Raw genomic sequence first — 20450 nt, 5'->3', positions numbered from 1 at the left:
TAGTGACATTAAGCATTCGGTATCGATTACAACTGTGGGTCACTGATCTAGTCAGGTATCGATTACAACAGTGGGTCACCGATCTAGTTAGGTATCGATTACAACAGGGGGTCACTGATCTAGTCAGGTATCGACTACAACAGTGGGTCACTGATCTAGTCAGGTATCGATTACAACAGTGGGTCACCGATCTAGTTATGTATCGATTACAACATTGGGTCACCGATCTAGTTATGTATCGATTACAACATTGGGTCACCGATCTAGTCAGGTATCGATTACAACAGTGGGTCACCGATCTAGTCAGGTATCGATTACAAGTGTGGGTCACCGATCTAGTCAGGTATCGATTAGACCATGTAACAAAATCACATTTAGTGACAGAAATCAGTTTGTGACTGTCGGTCTCTAATGATGAAAATCAAATAATTTGTTTCTAAGTAAACCTGCTTGTACGTAGGGCCTGTGGCGCAACGGATAACGCGTCTGACTACGGATCAAAAGATTCCAGGTTCGAATCCTGGCAGGCTCGATTTTTTTTTCTCTTTAAAAACCAAAATATGTCTCAATCATTTCTCAACGTCAAATCTTTCCAGTGTTAGGGAACAATGTTCCAGCAACTTGTTCACACATAAAACTTGTTCCAGCAACTTGTTCATATATTCAACTTGTCCCGGGAACTTGTGCCACTACACTTATTTGAGCACATCAACAAGTCTTTCAACAGAAGCTCGCCTGATATATGACAGTTTGTGGAAATTTTTATAACGCAGTTTTTTTTACCCACTTTCCAGATAGATCTCTACCTTTTTCATCGTTGACAATGCAAGAATTAAAATTTTGTAATTTAATTTGATGTTAAAATTAGTTATTAATAATAAATGAAAGGGGTTCGTAACTAAGGGAAGACAACAAGATAAAGTACTAGCTCAATGAGCGAACAGTAGAGGGTGAGCTGTCTGCCACAGCTGGTTCAAAGTTCGAGGGTCAACAACAGGCTTTTGTTTACAATCTACTGGTCGGGGTTTAACCAAAGTATTTTAGACCTAGCCTCTAGGTCCTATAGTGGTCGGGGTTTAACCAAAGTATTTTAGACCTAGCCTCTAGGTCCTATAGTGGTCGGGGTTTAACCAAAGTATTTTAGACCTAGCCTCTAGGCCCTATAGTGTCACCCACATTTCGAACGAATGACTAAAAAGTGTAAAATAATTTTCACATAAAAAAAAAAACAACCTTTTATTTATAAATAAATCACCAAAAACAATTAGAAATAAAAAATGCACTAAAAAGTGAAATATAAATAGATCTACAGTTCGGTTAAACCTTACTAAAGCTATATGCTGGTATGACTAAAAATAAAAGCCTGGGCGCTCAATGATGGAAAGTGAACTTAGGTCTTGTTGTTATAGAACATAAACCTATCATGAACCTATATCCCCTTATGAAAGGGGATATATTCTCCATAAGTGAGCACCCAGATTTATAAATTTATTTCATGAAATATTTAAAGAAATTATACAAATCTATTTCCGCTATTAAACTTCTGGGTACCTCAATCGCTTTACGATTTAAGCGGCTGGGCATAGAGCTGAACACATTATTCCTTTATATGCCGGGGTCACCTACTCTATCCGCCATTTTGACCAAGTTAAAAAGGCCCGCGATGACAGTTAACGAACCGTAACTCCAAATAGCAAGCTTCACTTCAAACATTGGATGACCTCCCCTTAAAAAAAAATTAAAGTAAGCGACAATTACCTTGCTTAAAATAATTACAACTGTAACAACCGCCTGAATCCGGTTTGTGAAAGCAAACAAATTAGACACAAAAGACCTAGAGATTCTAGGTCTTATCTCATTTTTTACACGAGACGAGATTTGACGGAGTTACCGGCCATGAAGTTTGTGATTCTTGGAGTTTTTGTGTTCGCCTGTGTGGTCAGTTGGTCACTTTTTCACATTTCGTCGATGATTCACATTTTTCTTTCACATTTAGTCGATGATTCACATTTTAATTTCATATTTTGTCAAAGAAACACATTTTATCTTCACATATTCTGTAGTTTGTTGCGTGCCGAAGCAGCCATTAAAACATGGCTGCCCATTTATACATACATCATCACACATATGTGAGACGTCGTTACATATAAACGCTGACACAAACATTTTGTAAAGCTGTCCACTAATCTTGTAAAGCTGTACAGCCATAATGTAAAGCTGTACAGCCATTACATAATCAGAGTTCCCCCCTAACCCCCCATAGCTGCCCCTAACCCCCATAGCTGCCCCTAACCCCAAGATAGTGTCGAGTTACCTCCCCAATTGGTTACCTGTAATTAAGTCGGTTCAAACAGTGACGTCAAAGTAATTATCTTGTTGGCATGAAGTGTCTGTTTACTTGTGTTTGTTGGCATGACGTGTCTGTTTACTTGTGTTTGTTGGCATGACGTGTCTGTTTACTTGTGTTTGTTGGCATGTCGTGTCTGTTTACTTGTGTTTGTTGGCATGTCGTGTCTGTTTACTTGTGTTTGTTGGCATGACGTGTCTGTTTACTTGTGTTTGTTGGCATGACGTGTCTGTTTACTTGTGTTTGTTGGCATGACGTGTCTGTTTACTTGTGTTTGTTGGCATGTCGTGTCTGTTTACTTGTGTTTGTTGGCATGTCGTGTCTGTTTACTTGTGTTTGTTGGCATGACGTGTCTGTTTACTTGTGTTTGTTGGCATGACGTGTCTGTTTACTTGTGTTTGTTGGCATGACGTGTCTGTTTACTTGTGTTTGTTGGCATGACGTGTCTGTTTACTTGTGTTTGTTGGCATGTCGTGTCTGTTTACTTGTGTTTGTTGGCATGTCGTGTCTGTTTACTTGTGTTTGTTGGCATGACGTGTCTGTTTACTTGTGTTTGTTGGCATGTCGTGTCTGTTTACTTGTGTTTGTTGGCATGACGTGTCTGTTTACTTGTGTTTGTTGGCATGTCGTGTCTGTTTACTTGTGTTTGTTGGCATGACGTGTCTGTTTACTTGTGTTTGTTGGCATGACGTGTCTGTTTACTTGTGTTTGTTGGCATGACGTGTCTGTTTACTTTGTCCACAGACAGCAGAGGACAGACAGCATGTCAGACAGACAAAGAGCTGTCTGACCAGCTCAGACTGTGCTGCTGGCCAGTGCTGTCTCAGTTCGGCTGTCTTCAGGGGCAGGAGGGAGACGGGAGGGGCGTGTGTGGACAGGGTGACCTCTGGAAACAGTAAGTGTGGGTGTGGGGGTGGGAGGGGATTGGAAATGAAGAAGCGAGGGGCATGTGTGGAAACTGTTAGTGTTGGGGTGTGTGTGTGTGGGGGGGGGGTTGACGGTGGGTAATGTAAAAGCAAAGTTTAAAGTTTTGCAATATTTTGATACTTATTGAGCTATTTTTATGAGTTTTCCGAAAGATTGGCTGTAGGGGCCTGTGACTACGGATCAGAAGATTCCAGGTTCGAATCCTGGCAGGCTCGAAATTATTTTAAAAATAAAATTGTTTTGTTGAAGGGAAGATGGCATAAAATATGAACGTGTACATATCAATATTGATTTTGACATCTGTCCCTCCTGTTACTAGGTAGTCCAAACTGAAATTAACTATTGACTGCAGACTTCTGGAGTGAGTATGTCATGAAAGAACTTTTAATTGTAAGCTCTATGCCACAAATTTTTTAAAAATATCTTAATAAATAAAAAAGTTATGCGATTTTTAAAAAAGCAAAATTTGTTAAAAAACTGATTTTTAAAAAGTGCCATTTTTGAGAACCCATATTTTCTAAACTAAATAACATAGAAGTGTAGAAATTGGTAAAGTTACTGCAAAGTTTGTAATATATATGCCCAATTTTTTTCAGTCATCTAAAATGAGTCTTTCTAAGGTAAAAAAATAATTGAAAATGACAAAAATGCGTTTTGGTCACTTTTATTTTCATAATTTTTTTTTTTTGCTTTGGACATAGAATAACTCTAAAACTATTTTGTTGGTAACATTAACAGGAATAATGTGTTCATTATTTTCAAAAATCACATGAGTTAAAATATTATTTTTAAAAAATGCCACAGTTATCTCGAGCAGGAGAAACAGAATCAAAATTTAGTGGAGTAATGTAATGTAATCTAATAAAGACGTGATGCCTACAAGTAATGCAGCAGTTGCTGCTACACTCAAACCTATTGGGTTGATAACTGCTTTGGGGGAACAGTTTTTAAAACGACAACTCCACATCTTTGTATGTCTTGTTTCCCCCAACCTTGATCTTGTGGAGCATCAAGAGTAAGTGATATGTTTTGGGAATTGTAGTTGGGGGGGGGGGCTTGGCCTTCTTCCCTTCCCTTGTAAGGAAAGTTCTTGATAGGCCACCATAAATGTCTCCAGCTATGGAATAAATAATTGATTTAGTGATTAATAAAATATAATTAGATTTACTACTAGCCTATTGTGTAGGCCTACTATTTATCCTGTGACTGTAGCTGGAAACATGAAAAAGCCTGAAAACACCTTTTTGTTTAAAGAAATTTATACTTGATAGTATATTTTGAACATTAATTCTATTGAATGAAATATTCGTTGTTTGTGCCACAATGGTTGAGATATCCAATGATGAAGATGCCATACTGTGGTTCTCAACATCATATAGGACAACTTAACTGTCCTTCAGTGTTACTATATGCATATAAAATAAATAAATAATGAGAAATACTACTAGTACTACTTACACTTACAACTAATATAACATTTAAAACTAAGTCACAACATGTACAATCTTATTAAATTGCACCACCATCTAAAAATTGATCTGGTACATTTTATTAAGGAGACTGGCGCAGACCATTTCACATTATTCAGCAGGGGAATCAGAATCAAAGTGCACAACAGAAAATTAAAAATTAATCACATTAGTCCTTAAAATTTAGTGTCTTTTGTTTTAGATAAATTGATAAAAATGTATAGTTATTACAATTATAAGTTTCTTTTGTGTTTCAATAATATTTTATAAGTATTTAACCTTCGTTCCCTGTAAATAATTGAGTTCGTCCACATAGTAACCAAGAATGTCTGGTGGCCATTTTGAATTTGTCGATTCATAAATTTTGACGCGATAGTCCAGATAAATTGTAGTAATACGACCCTATCATTAATCCCATTCGATAGATTTTAAAGAATTAGTAAACACTAGCATCTAATAGTTAAGTGCATCCATATTTTAAGTCCCTAGAATGTCCTGAATTAAATAGCTTCACGTTTAAACACACCATGTGTACAAGCGTAGTTCACGCGCTAAAACCGTGGACTAGTAGGGTTCAAATTTACATTAATAACGTGTGCTAATTAAACCAAACTGACATTGAAACTTAAAATTCATTTATTAAAATGGAAATGAAACTTTAAAAATGATACTTACAACTTGTTTGAAGGCTCTAGCAAGGGTAAAATCCGTTTAGCATCATTGGTCGTCAACCTTTAAAACCGTTCGGCGAGCAACTGACTCGGGGCTGAAAGTTGACTCGAGGGTTATATGCTTATTGAGGGTACGGCTTCGCGACCGTAAATCAGAAAGACTTGAATTTACAACACAAAGTAGTTATAAAAGTGAACTTTACATCGGTGTAAAGATTGAAACAGAATTAGTTTGTTTTCGTGTATATATCGTCATTTAAAGTTTAAAAACTGATTTTTTAAAATGAAATAAGCAAGTTATTTTTTCAACTTATACATCAAACGATAGACTAGAATTCGCTCTTTAAAATGACATTAAGATTATGCTTCTACGATGCTTCGTCGCGAAGCCGCAACCAAATGAAATAGTGTGGGGTCGATCGGTACACGCAAAACGGTGAAATTTGTTGACGTAACTGATACTTTTCAAACAAATATAAAACACATTCAAACATATGTTACAGATATAAAAATACCAGATTACGGCAGATAAAGACATAAACTTTATTGACATATAATTTTTATTCTTATAGGACAACTAAAAGTAGTGAAATTTTATTTTTGAAAACCGCAAAAACTGTCCCTAAAACGCACTTTTTCGCCAGTTTGGACTACCTACTGTTACATTAATTTTGTCACCGGCCAGAATGTTACGTGAACAACGAGCAGTATCTACCGACCCATGACAACACGATGTACTACAACAGCTGTCCCTGTCAGGACGGCAGTCACTGTGTGGGCTCAGGTTTTCGTGAGGTACCCCAGGGGGAGGTTGGTGAGTACACACTACCCCAGGGGGAGGTTGGTGAGTACACACTTTAGGTACCCCAGGGGGAGGTTGGTGAGTACACACTACCCCAGGGGGAGGTTGGTGAGTACACACTTTATGTACCCCAGGGGGAGGTTGGTGAGTACACACTTTAGGTACCCCAGGGGGAGGTTGGTGAGTACACACTTTAGGTACCCCAGGGGGAGGTTGGTGAGTACACACTTTATGTACCCCAGGGGGAGGTTGGTGAGTACACACTTTAGGTACCCCAGGGGGAGGTTGGTGAGTACACATTTTAGGTACCCCAGGGGGAGGTTGGTGAGTACACACTTTAGGTACCCCAGGGGGAGGATGGTGAGTACACACTTTAGGTACCCCAGGGGGAGGTTGGTGAGTACACACTTTAGGTACCCCAGGGGGAGGTTGGTAAGTACACACTACCCCAGGGGGAGGTTGGTGAGTACACACTTTAGGTACCCCAGGGGGAGGTTGGTGAGTACACACTTTAGGTACCCCAGGGGGAGGTTGGTGAGTACACACTACCCCAGGGGGAGGTTGGTGAGTACACACTACCTCAGGGGGAGGTTGGTGAGTACACACTTTAGGTACCCCAGGGGGAGGTTGGTGAGTACACACTTTAGGTACCCCAGGGGGAGGTTGGTGAGTACACACTTTAGGTACCCCAGGGGGAGGTTGGTGAGTACACACTTTAGGTACCCCAGGGGGAGGTTGGTGAGTACACACTTTAGGTACCCCAGGGGGAGGTTGGTGAGTACACACTTTAGGTACCCCAGGGGGAGGTTGGTGAGTACACACTTTAGGTACCCCAGGGGGAGGTTGGTGAGTACACACTTTAGGTACCCCAGGGGGAGGTTGGTGAGTACACACTTTAGGTACCCCAGGGGGAGGTTGGTGAGTACACACTTTAGGTACCCCAGGGGGAGGTTGGTGAGTACACACTTTAGGTACCCCAGGGGGAGGTTGGTGAGTACACACTTTAGGTACCCCAGGGGGAGGTTGGTGAGTACACACTTTAGGTACCCCAGGGGGAGGTTGGTGAGTACACACTTTAGGTACCCCAGGGGGAGGTTGGTGAGTACACACTTTAGGTACCCCAGGGGGAGGTTGGTGAGTACACACTTTAGGTACCCCAGGGGGAGGTTGGTGAGTACACACTTTAGGTACCCCAGGGGGAGGTTGGTGAGTACACATTTTAGGTACCCCAGAGTTGGTGAGTACACACTTTAGGTACCCCAGGGTTGGTGAGTACACACTTTAGGTACCCCAGGGGGAGGTTGGTGAGTACACACTTTAGGTACCCCAGGGGGAGGTTGGTGAGTACACACTTTAGGTACCCCAGGGGGAGGTTGGTGAGTACACACTTTAGGTACCCCAGGGGGAGGTTGGTGAGTACACACTTTAGGTACCCCAGGGGGAGGTTGGTGAGTACACACTTTAGGTACCCCAGGGGGAGGTTGGTGAGTACACACTTTAGGTACCCCAGGGGGAGGTTGGTGAGTACACACTTTAGGTACCCCAGGGGGAGGTTGGTGAGTACACACTTTAGGTACCCCAGGGGGAGGTTGGTGAGTACACACTTTAGGTACCCCAGGGGGAGGTTGGTGAGTACACACTTTAGGTACCCCAGGGGGAGGTTGGTGAGTACACACTTTAGGTACCCCAGGGGGAGGTTGGTGAGTACACACTTTAGGTACCCCAGGGGGAGGTTGGTGAGTACACACTTTAGGTACCCCAGGGGGAGGTTGGTGAGTACACACTTTAGGTACCCCAGGGGAAGTTGGTGAGTACACACTTTAGGTACCTCAGGGGGAGGTTGGTGAGTACACACTTTAGGTACCCCAGGGGGAGGTTGGTGAGTACACACTACCCCAGGGGGAGGTTGGTGAGTACACACTTTAGGTACCTCAGGGGGAGGTTGGTGAGTACACACTTTAGGTACCCCAGGGGGAGGTTGGTGAGTACACACTTTAGGTACCCCAGGGGGAGGTTGGTGAGTACACACTTTAGGTACCCCAGGGGGAGGTTGGTGAGTACACACTTTAGGTACCCCAGGGGAAGTTGGTGAGTACACACTTTAGGTACCCCATGGGGGAGGTTGGTGAGTACACACTTTAGGTACCCCAGGGGGAGGTTGGTGAGTACACACTTTAGGTACCCCAGGGGGAGGTTGGTGAGTACACACTTTAGGTACCCCAGGGGGAGGTTGGTGAGTACACACTTTAGGTACCCCAGGGGGAGGTTGGTGAGTACACACTTTAGGTACCCCAGGGGGAGGTTGGTGAGTACACACTTTAGGTACCCCAGGGGGAGGTTGGTGAGTACACATTTTAGGTACCCCAGAGTTGGTGAGTACACACTTTAGGTACCCCAGGGTTGGTGAGTACACACTTTAGGTACCCCAGGGGGAGGTTGGTGAGTACACACTTTAGGTACCCCAGGGGGAGGTTGGTGAGTACACACTTTAGGTACCCCAGGGGGAGGTTGGTGAGTACACACTTTAGGTACCCCAGGGGGAGGTTGGTGAGTACACACTTTAGGTACCCCAGGGGGAGGTTGGTGAGTACACACTTTAGGTACCCCAGGGGGAGGTTGGTGAGTACACACTTTAGGTACCCCAGGGGGAGGTTGGTGAGTACACACTTTAGGTACCCCAGGGGGAGGTTGGTGAGTACACACTTTAGGTACCCCAGGGGGAGGTTGGTGAGTACACACTTTAGGTACCCCAGGGGGAGGTTGGTGAGTACACACTTTAGGTACCCCAGGGGGAGGTTGGTGAGTACACACTTTAGGTACCCCAGGGGGAGGTTGGTGAGTACACATTTTAGGTACCCCAGAGTTGGTGAGTACACACTTTAGGTACCTCAGGGGGAGGTTGGTGAGTACACACTTTAGGTACCCCAGGGGGAGGTTGGTGAGTACACACTACCCCAGGGGGAGGTTGGTGAGTACACACTTTAGGTACCTCAGGGGGAGGTTGGTGAGTACACACTTTAGGTACCCCAGGGGGAGGTTGGTGAGTACACACTTTAGGTACCCCAGGGGGAGGTTGGTGAGTACACACTTTAGGTACCCCAGGGGGAGGTTGGTGAGTACACACTTTAGGTACCCCAGGGGAAGTTGGTGAGTACACACTTTAGGTACCCCAGGGGGAGGTTGGTGAGTACACAGTTTAGGTACCCCAGGGGGAGGTTGGTGAGTACACACTTTAGGTACCCCAGGGGGAGGTTGGTGAGTACACACTTTAGGTACCCCAGGGGGAGGTTGGTGAGTACACATTTTGGGTACCCCAGGGGGAGTTTGGTGAGTACACTTTAGGTACCCCAGGGGGAGGTTGGTTAATACACACTTTACCCCAGGGGGAGGTTGGTGAGTACACACTTTAGGTACCCCAGGGGGAGGTTGGTGAGTACACACTTTAGGTACCCCAGGGGGAGGTTGGTGAGTACACACTTTAGGTACCCCAGGGGGAGGTTGGTGAGTACACACTTTAGGTACCCCAGGGGGAGGTTGGTGAGTACACATTTTAGGTACCCCAGGGGGAGGTTGGTGAGTACACGCTTTAGGTACCCCAGGGGGAGGTTGGTGAGTACACACTTTAGGTACCCCAGGGGGAGGTTGGTGAGTACACACTACCCCAGGGGGAGGTTGGTGAGTACACATTTTAGGTACCCCAGGGGGAGGTTGGTGAGTACACACTACCCCAGGGGGAGGTTGGTGAGTACACACTTTAGGTACCCCAGGGGGAGGTTGGTGAGTACACACTTTAGGTACCCCAGGGGGAGGTTGGTGAGTACACACTTTAGGTACCCCAGGGGGAGGTTGGTGAGTACACACTTTAGGTACCCCAGCGGGAGGTTGGTGAGTACACACTTTAGGTACCCCAGGGGGAGGTTGGTGAGTACACACTTTAGGTACCCCAGGGGGAGGTTGGTGAGTACACACTTTAGGTACCCCAGGGGGAGGTTGGTGAGTACACACTTTAGGTACCCCAGGGGGAGGTTGGTGAGTACACACTTTAGGTACCCCAGGGGGAGGTTGGTGAGTACACACTACCCCAGGGGGAGGTTGGTGAGTACACATTTTAGGTACCCCAGGGGGAGGTTGGTGAGTACACACTTTAGGTACCCCAGGGGGAGGTTGGTGAGTACACATTTTAGGTACCCCAGGGGGAGGTTGGTGAGTACACACTTTAGGTACCCCAGGGGGAGGTTGGTGAGTACACACTTTAGGTACCCCAGGGGGAGGTTGGTGAGTACACACTTTAGGTACCCCAGGGGGAGGTTGGTGAGTACACACTTTAGGTACCCCAGGGGGAGGTTGGTGAGTACACACTTTAGGTACCCCGGGGTTGGTGAGTACACACTTTAGGTACCCCAGGGGGAGGTTGGTGAGTACACACTACCCCAGGGGGAGGTTGGTGAGTACACACTACCCCAGGGGGAGGTTGGTGAGTACACACTACCCCAGCCCCAGGGGGAGGTTGGTGAGTACACACTACCCCAGGGGGAGGTTGGTGAGTACACACTACCCCAGGGGGAGGTTGGTGAGTACACACTTTAGGTGCCCCAGGGGGAGGTTGGTGAGTACACACTTTAGGTACCCCAGGGGGAGGTTGGTGAGTACACACTTTAGGTACCACATGGGGAGGTTGGTGAGTACACACTTTAGGTACCCCAGGGGGAGGTTGGTGAGTACACACTTTAGGTACCCCAGGGGGAGGTTGGTGAGTACACACTTTAGGTACCCCAGGGGGAGGTTGGTGAGTACACACTTTAGGTACCCCAGGGGGAGGTTGGTGAGTACACACTTTAGGTACCCCAGGGGGAGGTTGGTGAGTACACACTTTAGGTACCCCAGGGGGAGGTTGGTGAGTACACACTTTAGGTACCCCAGGGGGAGGTTGGTGAGTACACACTTTAGGTACCCCGGGGTTGGTGAGTACACACTTTAGGTACCCCAGGGGGAGGTTGGTGAGTACACACTACCCCAGGGGGAGGTTGGTGAGTACACACTACCCCAGGGGGAGGTTGGTGAGTACACACTACCCCAGGGGGAGGTTGGTGAGTACACACTTTAGGTACCCCAGGGGGAGGTTGGTGAGTACACACTTTAGGTACCCCAGGGGGAGGTTGGTGAGTACACACTTTAGGTACCACATGGGGAGGTTGGTGAGTACACACTTTAGGTACCCCAGGGGGAGGTTGGTGAGTACACACTTTAGGTACCCCAGGGGGAGGTTGGTGAGTACACACTTTAGGTACCCCAGGGGGAGGTTGGTGAGTACACACTACCCCAGGGGGAGGTTGGTGAGTACACACTTTAGGTACCCCAGGGGGAGGTTGGTGAGTACACACTACCCCAGGGGGAGGTTGGTGAGTACACACTACCCCAGGGGGAGGTTGGTGAGTACACACTTTAGGTACCCCAGGGGGAGGTTGGTGAGTACACACTACCCCAGGGGGAGGTTGGTGAGTACACACTACCCCAGGGGGAGGTTGGTGAGTACACACTACCCCAGGGGGAGGTTGGTGAGTACACACTACCCCAGGGGGAGGTTGGTGAGTACATACTTTAGGTACCCCAGGGGGAGGTTGGTGAGTACACACTTTAGGTACCCCAGGGGGAGGTTGGTGAGTACACACTTTAGGTACCACATGGGGAGGTTGGTGAGTACACACTTTAGGTACCCCAGGGGGAGGTTGGTGAGTACACACTTTAGGTACCCCAGGGGGAGGTTGGTGAGTACACACTTTAGGTACCCCAGGGGGAGGTTGGTGAGTACACATTTTAGGTACCCCAGGGGGAGGTTGGTGAGTACACACTTTAGGTACCCCAGGGGGAGGTTGGTGAGTACACACTTTAGGTACCCCAGGGGGAGGTTGGTGAGTACACACTACCCCAGGGGGAGGTTGGTGAGTACACATTTTAGGTACCCCAGGGGGAGGTTGGTGAGTACACACTACCCCAGGGGGAGGTTGGTGAGTACACACTTTAGGTACCCCAGGGGGAGGTTGGTGAGTACACACTTTAGGTACCCCAGGGGGAGGTTGGTGAGTACACACTTTAGGTACCCCAGGGGGAGGTTGGTGAGTACACATTTTAGGTACCCCAGGGGGAGGTTGGTGAGTACACACTTTAGGTACCCCAGGGGGAGGTTGGTGAGTACACACTTTAGGTACCCCAGGGGGAGGTTGGTGAGTACACACTTTAGGTACCCCAGGGGGAGGTTGGTGAGTACACACTACCCCAGGGGGAGGTTGGTGAGTACACATTTTAGGTACCCCAGGGGGAGGTTGGTGAGTACACACTTTAGGTACCCCAGGGGGAGGTTGGTGAGTACACATTTTAGGTACCCCAGGGGGAGGTTGGTGAGTACACACTTTAGGTACCCCAGGGGGAGGTTGGTGAGTACACACTTTAGGTACCCCAGGGGGAGGTTGGTGAGTACACACTTTAGGTACCCCAGGGGGAGGTTGGTGAGTACACATTTTAGGTACCCCAGGGGGAGGTTGGTGAGTACACACTTTAGGTACCCCAGGGGGAGGTTGGTGAGTACACACTTTAGGTACCCCAGGGGGAGGTTGGTGAGTACACACTACCCCAGGGGGAGGTTGGTGAGTACACACTTTAGGTACCACAGGGGGAGGTTGGTGAGTACACACTTTAGGTACCCCAGGGGGAGGTTGGTGAGTACACACTTTAGGTACCCCAGGGGGAGGTTGGTGAGTACACACTTTAGGTACCCCAGGGGGAGGTTGGTGAGTACACACTTTAGGTACCCCAGGGGGAGGTTGGTGAGTACACACTTTAGGTACCCCAGGGGGAGGTTGGTGAGTACACACTTTAGGTACCCTAGGGGGAGGTTGGTGAGTATGTAATTTTAAAAATATAGTCCAATATTTTAGGTCTATAAAAATGCTTAATCAGTTAAATGTATAACATCCTCCATTTGTTTACATATCAGGCGTGTGTTCGGCCCCTGCCCTGACCAAGAAAGCTGTGGACGCCCCCTGCTCTACTGTCAGGGACTGTGGGGCAGAGGAATGTTGTATCAGCCTCATGCAGCCCGTGGGGAGAAGGCGAGCGGCCTTTGGGGCTGGGGGAGTGTGCAAGAAACTTGGGGGAGTCGGAGACTGTAGGTCCTTTCTGTTAATTAGCATTTGAGTTTCCAATTATCAACTAATTTAACTCGACATCAGTGGTGGGCTGAGAAGGCAGCAGCCAGAGGCCCCGACCAAACTTAATCCGACCCTGCTCAACAGACATGTTAAATTATTAGTGTGAAATTATGCAGTTTCAGTAAAACAAATATCGATGCAATTAAGTAACGTAAGATTGTATATAGAACGCCTGAATCAAATATCACATCACATTAGCATGTAGCCCACACATCATGACGAGAAAACAATAACAAAAGGTAGCCACGCCTGGACCAGTTGGATAGAGGGAGGTTTTGTGGCTACCCTGAAGCAACTCATTAAAAAATTGCATTTTAAAAAATAAATATTAAAATATATTTTACTGGTCATCTGAAAGTAATTGAATGTTATGAGTATCATGGAGGTCAATTACCTTTTATATTTAGACGTTCTGGAACATTTTATCATGGCAAGTCAGCTGGAGAGAGTAAACTTATTCACCATTGTCTGGTTTACCAATGTTACATCTATGTGGACTTGCACATGATTGTGATGTGCATAGGATTGTGATGTGTACATGATTGTGATGTGTACAACATTGTAACGTTTAACTTTTTTAGAAAGTGTACAACTGCCAATAATAACTTTGGTCCACTCCCCCCCCCCCCCCCCCAGCCTGCTTGGTTAGGATCACACAGGTGACTGACATGAACTTGGCCTGTCCCTGCGCTGACGGCCTCAAGTGTAACGGGACGGGCTTGATGGTCATGCCCCTGGGGGAGACAGGTGAGGCAGTGTGGTGTCTTAGGGGGGGGTGGTGGTGTCAGAGGGGTGGTGTCTTAGGGGGGGGTGGTGGTGTCAGAGGGGTGGTGTCTTACAGGGTGGTGTCAGAGGGGTGGTGTCTTACAGGGGTGGTGTCAGAGGGGTGGTGTCTTACAGGGGTGGTGTCTTAGGGGTGGTGTCTTAGGGGGGGTGGTGTCTTAGGGGGTTGGTGTCAGAGGGGTGATGTCTTAGGGGGGTGGTGTCTTAGGGGGGGTGGTGTCTTAGGGGGGTGGTGTCTTAGGGGGTTGGTGTCAGAGGGGTGGTGTCTTAGGGGTGGTGTCTTAGGGGGTTGGTGTCAGAGGGGTGGTGTCTTAGGGGGGTGGTGTCTTAGGGGGGTGGTGTCTTAGGGGGGGGGGGTGGTGTCTTAGGGGGTTGGTGTCAGAGGGGTGGTGTCTTAGGGGGGTGGTGTCTTAGGGGGGTGGTGTCTTAGGGGGGGGTGGTGTCAGGGGGGTGGTGTCAGGGGGGTGGTGTCTTGTATGGGAGTTAAGGTATAAATAATATATATTTAAAACTGTTTGTGTATTCCTGAATGATATCCACTTAAAATTGTATGCTACCCACGTCGTTCTAACGTATTTGTACCCACTCAACAGGAAACTGTGTTTAACTTGTAGCAGAAAACAGACTTGCCAAATGGGAAACAGAAAGCCAAAAATGGGAAACAGAAAGCCAAAAATGGGAAACAGAAAGCCATTCTTTTTTGTTTCAAACCATACAGGATTATATTGTTTTTCGAGAATAAAAATAAGTCATATGTGTTTTTGTCTTATCAATTATCGATTACTGTCTCACACCTGTGATGTTTATGTTGGATATAAATCACGTGTAAAATATGAACCAATCACGTGTGTCACCCACCTTCCCGCCCACAACACAACCAGTAATGACGTCACAGGGGAGGGTATAAAATAAAAACACAACAACCCAATCATTCAGTTGTACAAGAAGTATTAGATTCTCCGACCTGTCAAACAACCACTGTCAGATCTGACATCTGTCATACATCAACTGTCAGACATGTCATCGAACACCAAAGCCAACACAACATGTCTGCTGCTTTGGATGCTTCTCTCTGTTCTGCTGGTGAGTCGCTGGATTTGTCACCAAATATTTCAGGCCATTGTTTAAACTCACATGCAACATGCGGACCACCCGGTTGACGATAAATATTTGACTCGAGGTTTTAAAAAGATGGCTCCATTACTGCCGATAATTTTAAGTGCTCTATTTTTACAGATTTCTTAGGTCGCCTTGCGTGTCTGTTTGTGTGTCTGTCTGTTAGATTATAATCACGTCTTGTAGTTTTGACCCATTTTTAATTTCTTTCAAACTTTCCTTTTGAGTTCATTTCTGATGAAAATGTAAGAATATCTAATTTTTATTTAATTTTTTGTGTTTGTGTTCGCATTTACTTTTGCATTATTTTGAGTTATTGTTTGCGTTTAGGTTTGTGTTTCTATTTGTTTTTGCGTTTGTGTTTTTTTTTTTCGTTTGCATTTGTGTTTTCTTTGTGTTTGGGTTTGCGTTTGGATTTGCGGTTTTTTTTTTTGGTGTGTTTTGGTTGTGGTTAGGGTTATTTTGAAAAGTAATATATTTCCTAAATCCGGTCAATGCCGGGTATATGCTGCTTAGTAAACACACAAGTCATGGTCCTTTACTGATAGACTTTTCACAGAATCTAAAGATAACTATATGATATAAAACATGATCTGCACCTGAGGTAGTCTCCCTGTATACTAGTTGCCTAGAAATGTGTCACCTGAGAGACTGACACCCTCCCACACTCACCCAACCCCACACATCATGACCCCCCCCCCCCCCCCAACATCGACTCCTACCAGCCGTTAACAGCCCACCATCACAAAGACAACAAAACAAATAGTTAATAACAGAATATCAGGGTAACACATCTGGGCCATTGATTGTGTCAAAGTGAGGCTCCCCCTCCCGTCATAGATCAGTATGTCCGGAGGCTGGAGGGTGATGAATCATGTATGTATGCATGCATGTATGTACGTATGGGAGGTAATTATGTACTGGTCGACCTGCTCAAGCCCAACTGAAAGAAAACGACAGGGGGGGGGGGGAAGAGTAGCTGGGAAAGGAGTGGGTGTGGACCCAACAATACAGCTCGACATTTTTCTCTAAAACTTGAGTTTTAGCCACTCTACAAGTCTGGTCAATACATTGTCAGACCAAGGCTTTTGTTCATGGAAATGTTTGGTTAGTTTCCTGTTTGACAGGGTCCCTGTCACTGTTTGACAGGGTCCCTGTCACTGTTTGACAGGGTCCCTGTCACTGTTTGACAGGGTCCCTGCCATGACAGGGTCCCAGCCACTGTTTGACAGGCTGGCTTAGCTGCAGGTAGCAGATCCTGCAACCAGCCGTGTGAGACGAGCGGTCAGTGCAGGAGGGACCTGTGCTGCCTAAGTCCGGTCGTCAGGAGGGGCAGGAGGCAGACGGGAGGGAGGGGCAGGAGGCAGACGGGAGGGAGGGAGGGGCAGGAGGCAGACGGGAGGGAGGGAGGGGCAGGAGGCAGACGGGAGGGAGGGGCAGGAGGCAGACGGGAGGGAGGGAGGGGCAGGAGGCAGACGGGAGGGAGGGAGGGGCAGGAGGCAGACGGGAGGGAGGGAGGGGCAGGAGGCAGACGGGAGGGAGGGAGGGGCAGGAGGCAGACGGGAGGGAGGGAGGGGCAGGAGGCAGACGGGAGGGAGGGAGGGGCAGACGGGAGGGAGGGGCAGGAGGCAGACGGGAGGGAGGGAGGGGCAGGAGGCAGACGGGAGGGAGGGAGGGGCAGGAGGCAGACGGGAGGGAGGGAGGGGCAGGAGGCAGACGGGAGGGAGGGAGGGGCAGGGGGCAGACGGGAGGGAGGGGCAGGAGGCAGACGGGAGGGAGGGAGGGGCAGGAGGCAGACGGGAGGGAGGGAGGGGCAGGGGGCAGACGGGAGGGAGGGGCAGGAGGCAGACGGGAGGGAGGGAGGGGCAGGGGGCAGACGGGAGGGAGGGGCAGGAGGCAGACGGGAGGGAGGGAGGGGCAGGAGGCAGACGGGAGGGAGGGAGGGGCAGGAGGCAGACGGGAGGGAGGGAGGGGCAGGAGGCAGACGGGAGGGAGGGAGGGGCAGTGGGCAGACGGGAGGGAGGGGCAGGAGGCAGACGGGAGGGAGGGAGGGGCAGGAGGCAGACGGGAGGGAGGGAGGGGCAGGAGGCAGACGGGAGGGAGGGAGGGGCAGGAGGCAGACGGGAGGGAGGGAGGGGCAGGAGGCAGACGGGAGGGAGGGGCAGGAGGCAGACGGGAGGGAGGGAGGGGCAGGAGGCAGACGGGAGGGAGGGAGGGGCAGGAGGCAGACGGGAGGGAGGGAGGGGCAGGAGGCAGACGGGAGGGAGGGAGGGGCAGGAGGCAGACGGGAGGGAGGGAGGGGCAGGGGGCAGACGGGAGGGAGGGGCAGGAGGCAGACGGGAGGGAGGGAGGGGCAGGAGGCAGACGGGAGGGAGGGAGGGGCAGGAGGCAGACGGGAGGGAGGGAGGGGCAGGGGGCAGACGGGAGGGAGGGGCAGGAGGCAGACGGGAGGGAGGGAGGGGCAGGAGGCAGACGGGAGGGAGGGAGGGGCAGGGGGCAGACGGGAGGGAGGGGCAGGAGGCAGACGGGAGGGAGGGAGGGGCAGGGGGCAGACGGGAGGGAGGGGCAGGAGGCAGACGGGAGGGAGGGAGGGGCAGGAGGCAGACGGGAGGGAGGGAGGGGCAGGAGGCAGACGGGGGGGAGGGAGGGGCAGGAGGCAGACGGGAGGGAGGGAGGGGCAGGGGGCAGACGGGAGGGAGGGGCAGGAGGCAGACGGGAGGGAGGGAGGGGCAGGAGGCAGACGGGAGGGAGGGAGGGGCAGGAGGCAGACGGGAGGGAGGGAGGGGCAGGAGGCAGACGGGAGGGAGGGAGGGGCAGGGGGCAGACGGGAGGGAGGGAGGGGCAGGGGGCAGACGGGAGGGAGGGGCAGGAGGCAGACGGGAGGGAGGGAGGGGCAGGAGGCAGACGGGAGGGAGGGAGGGGCAGGGGGCAGACGGGAGGGAGGGAGGGGCAGGAGGCAGACGGGAGGGAGGGAGGGGCAGGGGGCAGACGGGAGGGAGGGGCAGGAGGCAGACGGGAGGGAGGGAGGGGCAGGAGGCAGACGGGAGGGAGGGAGGGGCAGGAGGCAGACGGGAGGGAGGGAGGGGCAGGGGGCAGACGGGAGGGAGGGAGGGGCAGGGGGCAGACGGGAGGGAGGGACAGGAGGCAGACGGGAGGGAGGGAGGGGCAGGAGGCAGACGGGAGGGAGGGAGGGGCAGGAGGCAGACGGGAGGGAGGGAGGGGCAGGAGGCAGACGGGAGGGAGGGAGGGGCAGGAGGCAGACGGGAGGGAGGGAGGGGCAGGAGGCAGACGGGAGGGAGGGAGGGGCAGGAGGCAGACGGGAGGGAGGGAGGGGCAGGGGGCAGACGGGAGGGAGGGGCAGGAGGCAGACGGGAGGGAGGGAGGGGCAGGAGGCAGACGGGAGGGAGGGAGGGGCAGGAGGCAGACGGGAGGGAGGGAGGGGCAGGAGGCAGACGGGAGGGAGGGAGGGGCAGGGGGCAGACGGGAGGGAGGGGCAGGAGGCAGACGGGAGGGAGGGAGGGGCAGGAGGCAGACGGGAGGGAGGGAGGGACAGGAGGCAGACGGGAGGGAGGGAGGGGCAGGAGGCAGACGGGAGGGAGGGGCAGGGGGCAGACGGGAGGGAGGGAGGGGCAGGGGGCAGACGGGAGGGAGGGGCAGGAGGCAGACGGGAGGGAGGGAGGGGCAGGAGGCAGACGGGAGGGAGGGAGGGGCAGGAGGCAGACGGGAGGGAGGGAGGGGCAGGAGGCAGACGGGAGGGAGGGAGGGGCAGGAGGCAGACGGGAGGGAGGGAGGGGCAGGGGGCAGACGGGAGGGAGGGGCAGGAGGCAGACGGGAGGGAGGGAGGGGCAGGAGGCAGACGGGAGGGAGGGAGGGGCAGGGGGCAGACGGGAGGGAGGGAGGGGCAGGGGGCAGACGGGAGGGAGGGACAGGAGGCAGACGGGAGGGAGGGAGGGGCAGGAGGCAGACGGGAGGGAGGGAGGGGCAGGAGGCAGACGGGAGGGAGGGAGGGGCAGGAGGCAGACGGGAGGGAGGGAGGGGCAGGAGGCAGACGGGAGGGAGGGAGGGGCAGGGGGCAGACGGGAGGGAGGGGCAGGAGGCAGACGGGAGGGAGGGAGGGGCAGGAGGCAGACGGGAGGGAGGGAGGGGCAGGGGGCAGACGGGAGGGAGGGAGGGGCAGGAGGCAGACGGGAGGGAGGGAGGGGCAGGGGGCAGACGGGAGGGAGGGGCAGGAGGCAGACGGGAGGGAGGGAGGGGCAGGAGGCAGACGGGAGGGAGGGAGGGGCAGGAGGCAGACGGGAGGGAGGGAGGGGCAGGAGGCAGACGGGAGGGAGGGAGGGGCAGGAGGCAGACGGGAGGGAGGGAGGGGCAGGAGGCAGACGGGAGGGAGGGAGGGGCAGGAGGCAGACGGGAGGGAGGGAGGGGCAGGAGGCAGACGGGAGGGAGGGGCAGGAGGCAGACGGGAGGGAGGGGCAGGAGGCAGACGGGAGGGAGGGAGGGGCAGGAGGCAGACGGGAGGAACATGTTCCCCACGGGGAGGACAGGGACAGAGTGAGTTCCAGACTGGTCATTAGTGTCATTAGTGTCATTCCAATTATAAACTGGAACATTATAGCCTACCTGCGACTGCAACGGTTAATATGTTTCCGTGTTGTTTGTATGGTAACGTCTATGTGTCTACCTGTTGTTTCTGTAGGTCAGTGGCTAAAGGCTAACATGTCTGTCCCCAGTGTGTTACGTGAAGAATGACCAATGGCTAAAGGCTAACATGTCTGTCCCCAGTGTGTGAAGAATGACCAGGACTTGACCAACTACACCAGTACCCTGTACATGGACGCCTGCCCGTGTGTGTCGGGCCATAGATGTGTGGGGTCGGGGATTCAGGAGGTCCCACAGGGTGAAACTGGTAAGTAGAGGACAGTGGTATGTATTAGAAGTGGTATGTAGAGGACAGTGGTATTATTAGTGGTAAATAATCTGACAGGATCACTTGGTTACAAATTGAAATGAAAGATACCTAGTGACAGCAAACAGCAGACCCAGTGAGTGCTGGGACCTTAGCACATGGGGGAGTGCTATGGCGTTAGAATATTTGAGCTACAGTCAAATGAGTCTGGTCCGAGTGTTCACACA

General features: G+C 50.9%; 1 protein-coding gene and 1 non-coding gene across 2 annotated transcripts; both read left to right on the top strand.

The window, feature by feature from the left end:
- Positions 1 to 459: 459 nt before the first annotated feature.
- Trnar-acg (transfer RNA arginine (anticodon ACG)) lies at positions 460 to 532 on the top strand. The gene has a single exon. It is a non-coding gene; the product is annotated as a tRNA-Arg (tRNA).
- Positions 533 to 1779: 1247 nt separating this feature from the next.
- LOC131949423 (uncharacterized) lies at positions 1780 to 14960 on the top strand. The gene is made up of 6 exons (XM_059311329.1): positions 1780 to 1938; positions 3092 to 3242; positions 6100 to 6228; positions 13208 to 13378; positions 14058 to 14168; positions 14798 to 14960. Exons 1-6 carry the CDS (start codon positions 1897 to 1899, stop codon positions 14809 to 14811), a joined length of 618 nt encoding a protein of 205 aa, XP_059167312.1. The 5' UTR covers positions 1780 to 1896; the 3' UTR covers positions 14812 to 14960.
- Positions 14961 to 20450: the final 5490 nt, after the last annotated feature.

Source organism: Physella acuta, unplaced genomic scaffold (assembly GCF_028476545.2).
Source record: "Physella acuta isolate Inbredline_101_S28 unplaced genomic scaffold, ASM2847654v3 ptg000695l, whole genome shotgun sequence".
Classification (NCBI taxonomy): Eukaryota; Metazoa; Mollusca; class Gastropoda; family Physidae; genus Physella; species Physella acuta.
This window is presented reverse-complemented; position numbering and strand designations above follow the sequence as displayed.

Bases quoted from the DNA above. Each gene is read 5' to 3' on its own strand.
- LOC131949423 (XM_059311329.1), top strand. From the start codon at position 1,897: ATGAAGTTTGTGATTCTTGGAGTTTTTGTGTTCGCCTGTGTG. The intron at 1,939-3,091 runs GTCAGTTGGTCA...CTTTGTCCACAG, and splicing joins TTTTTGTGTTCGCCTGTGTG to ACAGCAGAGGACAGACAGCA. The intron at 3,243-6,099 runs GTAAGTGTGGGT...GTCACCGGCCAG, and splicing joins CAGGGTGACCTCTGGAAACA to AATGTTACGTGAACAACGAG.